This window comes from Oncorhynchus mykiss, chromosome 24 (assembly GCF_057628025.1).
Source record: "Oncorhynchus mykiss isolate SJ-2025 chromosome 24, ASM5762802v1, whole genome shotgun sequence".
NCBI lineage: Eukaryota > Metazoa > Chordata > Actinopteri > Salmoniformes > Salmonidae > Oncorhynchus > Oncorhynchus mykiss.
The window spans coordinates 25,492,968-25,501,990 of record NC_143045.1 but is presented as its reverse complement, the minus strand read 5'-3'; the positions used below and the strand labels follow the sequence as shown (position 1 = coordinate 25,501,990).

The 9,023-nt window shown below is 43.0% G+C and overlaps 1 protein-coding gene across 6 annotated transcripts in view; it reads left to right on the top strand.

Annotated features, from left to right (window-relative positions):
* Positions 1 to 202: 202 nt before the first annotated feature.
* LOC110503378 (unconventional myosin-XVIIIa) overlaps positions 203 to 9,023 on the top strand; it is a 176,458-nt gene continuing 167,637 nt past the window's right edge. For 4 of the 6 annotated variants that reach the window (XM_090218784.1, XM_090218777.1, XM_090218783.1 and 1 more), the window contains exons 1-2: positions 203 to 379; positions 5,183 to 6,391. In XM_090218784.1, coding sequence (XP_090074910.1) covers positions 5,357 to 6,391 — 1,035 coding nt within the window. In that variant the 5' untranslated portion in view covers positions 203 to 379; positions 5,183 to 5,356. The remainder of the gene's footprint in view (positions 380 to 5,182; positions 6,392 to 9,023) is intronic. The other 2 variants (XM_090218781.1, XM_090218775.1) reach the window with 1 other exon arrangement.

The window sequence follows — 9,023 nt, the reverse complement described above, 5'->3', positions numbered from 1 at the left end:
ATAGTGCTTGTTTGAATGAATCCCAAATAAACAAACCAGTCACTCCTAGGTTATTAACTGTGTATGCATTAATACTTTACCCAGAAAATATCAAATGCAACAGCAACCAATAGAAATCTATCATCATAAAGTCATAATCTCATCTTCCATATATAGTTCATCCTGTCCAACTTGCAATAAACCCAACTGGCCAGCAGGAATCACTATTCGATAGATTTTCAGTGATGTTGCATGCATGCTGTAACCAGCTATCTAGCTAATCATAAACAGTCAACGCAGCTGCTTTCTAGCATGAGCTGCATCCCATCAACACAGCTGCCTCGGATTCGAACACACCAGTGTCAAGCCACCGACACAGAGGAAGAACACACTAAAAAAGGTTAGTCACCCATCATTTCATGAAGATGGAATCGATGCACCAATTTGAGCTAAACATTGAAAGCAGAATGGCTTAGCAAGATAGCTATGAATAGAGGTCTCCGAAATACCAAAATATTTTCCCAGTGCTGTAGCAGCTAGCTAACGTAGCTGATAGCCTACACCATAATTAATGTTGGCAAAGAACAGATGTCAGCTAATCCTCCAAGCTAACTAAAGGCGCATTGGTAGTTTCAAAATAACATTTTTGTCAATGGAGTATTGTAGCCAGGGCTTTTCTGTTACAGTCGGGTTTAGAGGAAAATACTTTACAGTTGTAGTAAATAACAATGGCCTGTAAAATAGTATAATTCCCAATGTGACATCAGCTAGCTGGCTAGCTAGTAGTTTTCTCGCTTTTTGTTTCCCCCTGTCCATTGAGTGAATGGGGAACGATGACACCTCACTCGCTAGCGTAGTGGTGAGTGCCTGGTATTTCACCGGGCATTTCATTGTTGTAACATAAAGCCTTGATGTAAGTGGCGAAATTATGTGCCCATAGCATCCCTGCGGTGGTGGGAAGAAAACAGTGTAAACATCTGTAGCAACAAGCAAGATTGGTTATAACCACGAAAGTGTATGAAATATGTCAGCTGATAATGAAGCGGTTTGGGAGCTTCATGCAACTTTGATTCTATGGCATTTTTTTGCTGACATGCTGCCAAAAAGTGAGACAGCTTACTTATCCCAACCTTTTAGTAGCCTACCTCCTTTAAAGGGGGACTGATGTAAAGTGTTGCAATTGGCAGTATATTTTTAACTGTGCATGTGGTTGTAGCTGCCAAGCCCGTTATTAGAAGTGAATAAAGCTTATGTATTGTGTAGTATATTCACATTGCTAGAGTATGTCCATTATGCTTGTTGTCTGGTCATTTTCTCCTACAAGGAGGAACATATGAGTTATTTCTAGTTTTTCTGTCTATGGTTATCCTCCAGACCATTTTATAGCTGGTCCTGAAAAAACCTTGCTTCCTGTTTTTTGGGGGGCAAGAATCTGGCCCCTTGCTAGAGGCTTGTTTAGATGTAGAGGTCTCCTGCTGCTGGGAGCTCTGGGAATGTCAGATAGAACTGGAACTTTGTCACCAAAGTTTCAACCCATTGACTACCAGAGTGGGACTGTGTGCATTCTGACCCATTTTGAGCGCCCCCATCCCTCACTGGAACAACAGCTAGTCTAAACAGTTAGTTCACATTCAAAATATCTGCTATCACTCAGGTAGGGGTAGGTTTAAGTCAATTTGGGTTTTGGCTTACATTGACTGTGATTTACACACATGAAACGGAGGCTGAAATATAGTTTAAGCCTACATCATTTGGGGGTAAAGCCTTAGGCTGTTTGTCATTCTATGCTACACCATGGAGAGGGTGATTCGCATAGGGCTGTGGCGGTCACGAAAATTCGTCAGCTGGTGATTGTCAAGGAAATAACTGTCATTCTCACATTAATTGACCGTTAATTAACATAAACACATTTAGCATCTTCTGGCTTCCACACAGACTTTTTAAAATGGATTGTAGGCTAATAAATCCATGTAATATAGCCTACACCTTCTCAATAAATCCATTATTTATTTTAGACAAGTCTTAAGAAGCATGATATGAAGAAAATGTATAGTCTATTTCAGAAGAAAAGAATAGCATATTCTAAGTTGTCCTTTTGTTAGGTCCTGATGTGGTTTATGCCAAATGGCTGTGGGCTACACTAGTTCATTTAGTAGACAAGATTTGCTTATAATTCTATGGCATTATTTTATAGTATGAAGAATACAATTGAACAAAGCTGAATAAATTATATATTTTTTCTACAAACGATTTGAGGGAGTGCGTACATGCGGCTATTCTGTGTTGAACGGTTAATAAATAAATAGGTACTCCTATGCTTAATTTTGTCAAGGCTGTGGGTAACTGGTGAAAGAAGTCAGGCGCAGGAGAGCTGAGATGCGTGGACAAGGTATTTAATTCAAGAAAACACCAGTATAAACAACTCCGGTGGAAGTCGTGACAAATTTAGAGTTATTAATGTAACTTTAGTTGTTATACAAACATTGGGCTATATGTTTGGATTTTTAATACGTTGTAAGATGCGACTAATGATCATTTGAAAAACGTCGCTTGAATGGCATGAGCTCTGCTTTGTTTTTTGCGCAGGCTGTACACACTCCAACAGTCTCTCATTCACAATTTGACAAGCACTTGATAATGTCTCGAATTTCATGGCGGCATGCCCTTTGTGGCCCTAATGCACCCTAACAAAATCCATAACTTTTGTGGCCCGGAGTGCTACGTTGTGCCCTTCTCCCTGAGTGTGCAGCACAATCCGTCACGTGATCGGGTCTTTCTCACAGGCTACAAGTTAAGGCAGACACATCGGGGACGGAACTGTGCGTGTCCTTATCCAATTCCGAGGTGCATATTGAAGATATTGGAAAAACTGTCCACATTTACTTTTCATCAGCCAACAAGATGAGTTGGCCTAACAAACAACAAAAGCACTAGCCTATGTCAATCTACTATCCCCCTTAGTACAAAAGTCGACCTATTCTAAAACTGCGAGAAATAAATATTCCAAACATAGTCTGGGACAGTTGTGGGATACGATAGATCACAAATTAATACAACCACTAGCATCCCCAAAAAATGTTAATGCAATGTGGCTGACGCAACAGATCAGAACATTTGAACTTTATTTATTTATTGTTATTGAACCTTTATTTAACTAGGCAAGTCAGTTAAAAACGAATTCTTATTTACAATGACGTCCTACCGCAGCCAAAGCCTAACCTGGACGACACTGGGCCAAATGTACGCCGCCCTATGGGACTCCCAATCACAGTCGGATGTGATGCAGCTTGGATTCAAACCAGGGACTGTAGTGATGCCTCTGGCACTGAGATGCAGTGCCTTAGACCGCTGCGCCACTCGGGAGCCCAAAATGTTGATAAACTATTATGCTATTTCTTCACATTATAAGCACAGCAATGCGCACATGGTAGTAGATTATAAGTGCGAATGTTCCATTAGCGGAAAACACCATTATCAAAAGTGACCGCAAATGCAATTATGCATGTAATGCTTTCATTATAAAGTAACATTTTTATGGTGAAAATTATCTTCCCCAAACTTGAAACTCACACGCTGCTTATAAATTCCAGTTAGGCTCTATACCCCTTGTCAATCAGATTAATGTGATTAATTTAAAAAAGTTATTTGGCCACTTTAGTTATACAAACTTTATTCAAACATATAGACCTATGGGCTAGGCTACATGAGGTGTGTGACTATGATTCAAACAATTCACAAAAAAAGGCATTGTTTTTTATGCTGGGCATCATTCAAGTGATAATATATAATTCACAAGTGATAGGATAATATTGTCACCCATCAGACTAGTCTTCATTTAATTTTGTCTTTAAATATACTAAATAATATGGGTGTGACATTTGTTTTGATCTAGAATGGACCATTATCTTGCATCTGTATCGAAACAGGGGCAGCGGGAAAAAATACATGTCATCTATGTCATCTATGTACTTAAATAGATACATGTCATCTATGTACTCTTTTCCCCTTGGTTTATTTTTATACTTCTGTTGTAAATATGAGCAATGTGTTTTAATATTAGGAAAGTTGAGAAATAAATATAGTAAGCCTAGCCTGTAGAAATCTGATCCTTCTCTTTTTAATAGAGGCCATCACTCTGTTTTCTCCTGCAATTGCATAGCCTATAGAAATGTTGTGAACATGAGCTTATTGGCTCTCATGAAGTGTTTGATTAGATTTTTGAAAACATTTGCTTTGATGTCAGAGTGATTAGAGGGACAATAGAGTGCTGAGTAAAAGGTAGTAAGCAAGTTTGGTAGGCTACTAATGACCATCAGCAGCATCAGAGCTCGGAGAAGCCTAAGTACCGTGACTAAACGGTCATGTGGAATTTGACTGTCTTCGTGACTCGTGAATGCCGGTGTGGCGGTAATACGGTCACCGCAACAGCCCTAGGTCCGCGTAGCACCCCTGAGGCAGAAAAATAGTAATAAAACCCAGATTTTGGGAATGTGCTCCTGCCTGCCTTCAGCAGTATGTTGAGAGTGGCTCTTTGGCAAAAATATTTTCCTTGAGTTTTGTGGTTTTGGCAAACACAGCTCTAATGGAGGCTAGGAATGTTTCTCTTTTGCCAAGATCACTTAAACTGTTCTTTGGTTGTGATATGTGTAATATTTTTCCATGTTCAAATAAGCGACTAGTGCTTTGTGTGGCATGCTAATGGACTGTTGCAAAAGGTTAAGTCGTGGGTCACTCTGTCTATAGTCCTACTCAAAAGGCATTTCTGTACACCCGCAATAACATCTGCTAAATATGTGTATGTGATGTTTGGTTAGGAGGAGAAATAAAATGGGTGTTTATTAAATGGACTATTTTATTTTCTGTGACAAATTCCTCACTGGGAGTGATATATTGTGTGTGATCTAATTGTATTTATGAAACATAATAAGTTGGCGGCAGGGTAGCCTAGTGGTTAGAGCGTTGGACTAGTAACCGGAAGGTTGTGAGTTCAAACCCCCGAGCTGACAAGGTACAAATCTGTCGTTCAACCCCTGAACAGGCAGTTAACCCACTGTTCCCAGGCCGTCATTGAAAATAAGAATTTGTTCTTAACTGACTTGCCTGGTTAAATAAAGGTAAAATAAAAAAAAATAAATAAAAAATGTTACTCATTCTCTTATGCCAGATGTGAATATTGACTGAACATGTTTTTTCTCTCCCTCAGGGCATTTTAATTAGTGGCAGCTTAACCCCTTTTTAGAGGTTACGAAAGACTGGACCCCCCCCCCAAAAAACTGGACCTCTGCTTCTGTATGGAAAAATCCCCCTTGCATGAAGAAACAGGAGCCAAACCGGTAGGACAACCAACTGTGTGGAGCAACACAGCAGACACACCACCATGTTCAGCCTGATCAAAAAGGACAAGGAGAAGGATGGAGGGAAGAAGGATAAGAAGGACAAGAAGGAGAGGATGTCTGCGGCGGAGCTGTGCAGCCTGGAGGAGATGAGTATGAGGCGTGGCTTCTTCAATCTCAAGAGGGAGTCAAAGCGAGATTCCAAGAACAAGCTGGAGATCTCCAACCCCATTCCCATCAAGGTGGCCAGCAGCCACGAGCTCAGCCTCACTGACATAGAGTCAGACGGCCTGAGCAACCGCAGTAGCATGGTGCTGGACGCAGACGGCCTGAGTGCTGCCAGCTCCACCGACGATCTAAAGGGTGATGGGGGTGGCGGTATGGACAAGGACCGGGGCTCGGTACGAGACCGCGTGGCCCACTTTGGCTCGATGGCCAAGCACAACTCCTCTCAGGTCATGAAGCGTTTCTCCTTCTCTCAGAGGAGCAAAGAGGAGAGCCCCTCAGAGACCTCCACACCCTCGGGACAGAACTCAGCCACTCCGTCCCCGCAGGTGGAGAACAAGGTGTTCGAACCGCAGCACAAGCACAGCCTCCAGCAGCCTGGGCCGGGGGTCGGGCCAGCACCTTGGCCAGTACAGGTCAAGAAGGCCCGCATCCCTGAGGTGGTGGACAAGACCTTCTCTGCTGACCTGAGGCTCCCGGCCGTCATCCCTCCACAGTCTCCGGAGCCGCGGGAGCTGGAGCTCCAGCGTCGCAACACGGGTGACTTCGGCTTCTCCCTGCGACGCACCACCATGCTGGACCGCGGAGCCGACGGCGGGGTCTACCGGAGGGTGGTGCACTTCGCCGAGCCCGGGGCCGGCGCTAAGGACCTGGCCCTGGGGCTGGTGCCGGGAGACCGTCTGGTGGAGATCAACGGGGGAAACGTGGAGAACAAGACCCGGGACGAGATTGTGGAGATGATCCGTCAGTCTGGGGACACGGTGAGGCTGAAGGTGCAGGCCATCCTGGAGCTAAGTGAGCTGAGCTGCTGCTGGCTGAGGAACACAGACGGCCTGCGACGGGAGGCCTTGGATGTAAGTTATCCCCAATCACTCTTCCCCTTATCACCTAGATAGACATCCCATTCATACAGTGCCTTGCGAAAGTATTCGGCCCCCTTGAACTTTGCGACCTTTTGCCACATTTCAGGCTTCAAACATATAAGAATCAACAACGAGTGGGACACAATCATGAAGTGGAACGACATTTATTGGATATTTCAAACTTTTTTAACAAATCAAAAACTGAAAAATTGGGCGTGCAAAATTATTCAGCCCCTTTACTTTCAGTGCAGCAAACTCTCTCCAGAAGTTCAGTGAGGATCTCTGAATGATCCAATGTTGACCTAAATGACTAATGATGATAAATACAAACCACCTGTGTGTAATCAAGTCTCCGTATAAATGCACCTGCACTGTGATAGTCTCAGAGGTCCGTTAAAAGCGCAGAGAGCATCATGAAGAACAAGGAACACACCAGGCAGGTCCGAGATACTGTTGTGAAGAAGTTTAAAGCCGGATTTGGATACAAAAAGATTTCCCAAGCTTTAAACATCCCAAGGAGCACTGTGCAAGCGATAATATTGAAATGGAAGGAGTATCAGATCACTGCAAATCTACCAAGACCTGGCCGTCCCTCTAAACTTTCAGCTCATACAAGGAGAAGACTGATCAGAGATGCAGCCAAGAGGCCCATGATCACTCTGGATGAACTGCAGAGATCTACAGCTGAGGTGGGAGACTCTGTCCATAGGACAACAATCAAAAGTATATTGCACAAATCTGGCCTTTATGGAAGAGTGGCAAGAAGAAAGCCATTTCTTAAAGATATCCATAAAAAGTGTTGTTTAAAGTTTGCCACAAGCCACCTGGGAGACACACCAAACATGTGGAAGAAGGTGCTCTGGTCAGATGAAACAAAAATTGAACTTTTTGGCAACAATGCAAGACGTTATGTTTGGCGTAAAAGCAACACAGCTCATCACAATGAACACACCATCCCCACTGTCAAACATGGTGGTGGCAACATCATGGTTTGGGCCTGCTTTTCTTCAGCAGGGACAGGGAAGATGGTTAAAATTGATGGGAAGATGGATGGAGCCAAATACAGGACCATTCTGGAAGAAAACCTGATGGAGTCTGCAAAAAACCTGAGACTGGGACGGAGATTTGTCTTCCAACAAGACAATGATCCAAAACATAAAGCAAAATCTACAATGGAATGGTTAAAAAATAAACATATCCAGGTGTTAGAATGGCCAAGTCAAAGTCCAGACCTGAATCCAATCGAGAATCTGTGGAAAGAACTGAAAACCCGCTGTTCACAAATGCTCTCCATCCAACCTCACTGAGCTCGAGCTGTTTTGCAAGGAGGAATGGGAAAAAATGTCAGTCTCTCGATGTGCAAAACGGATAGAGACATACCCCAAGCGACTTACAGCTGTAATCGCAGCAAAAGGTGGCGCTACAAAGTATTAACTTAAGGGGGCTGAATAATTTTGCACGCCCAATTTTTCAGTTTTTGATTTGTTAAAAAAGTTTGAAATATCAAATAAATGTCGTTCCACTTCATGATTGTGTCCCACTTGTTGTTGATTCTTCATAAAAAAAATACAGTTTTATATCTTTATGTTTGAAGCCTGAAATGTGGCAAAAGGTCGCAAAGTTCAAGGGGGCCGAATACTTTCGCAAGGCACTGTACCTACAACCCACAGGCTGATTCTTCTATAAGGTACGGGTGAATTGGACCTAACCCTCCCAACACATCCCACTCATTAGTGTGGGTGTGAGCAAAGTCAGTGTGGTAACTTGGTGGAACGATTCACCAATGCCAAGGCTGTGTTTCATGTTTTAGCAGGATGGGTGTTGTAACTCTGGAACTGTCTGATGATGATCACTGTTGCTCCTCTCTAACTAGGTCTAACAAATAACCACATTTCCCTCCCAGAACCCACACAAGTCATTTACAGGTGGCCCAACCTATGGATTGGCCCAGACACTTAACAGTCTCTCATTGTTTTCACAGTGCAATCCAAGTCCAGTGTGTTTTTTCTGTGAAGTAAAAAAAACTTTTACTGAATAAAAATGTTCTTTTGAGAAAAGTTAATAACAAACTTACCACAGCTCTGATGGATTGAAGCAGTTTCTATGAGGCTCTGCTTGCTATGTTTCTTCCTCTCCTTACAGACCTTCTGCAATGTTTAGGTTTCAGCCATGCTTTCCTGTGGGTGTCTGGGCTTGATGTAGAAATGTCACCTTGGTGTGTGCAGCCCAGCCCCAGAAGAGTCAAATCCTGCCCGGACCGCCCGGTTGATATTAAACGGAAGCTGTTGAGGCTAATCTTGTATTTTATGCTCTGCTTCCTCGTTGGTTTTATATAAGAAAGGCATTCTGCCCAGGTTGGAGCTTCTGTGAGTGTAGATAGGTGTGTGGGTCTGTATGTAAGTATGTCTGCATGCTGAAATAAGTAAAGGTTGTGTCTGTGTTTGTGTGAACAGGCTGCTGTTCTGGAACTGCTGTCCAGTTCAGAGTTCAGACAAAGATAAAGATAAAGTGTGGTCAAGGCAAACTAGGCTCTACAACCTGTGTGTGTGCGTGTGTGTAGGTTGTGTGTAGGTTGGATAAGACTTGTTTCTTTAATCACATTAGGGTTAGGAAAGATGGGCCA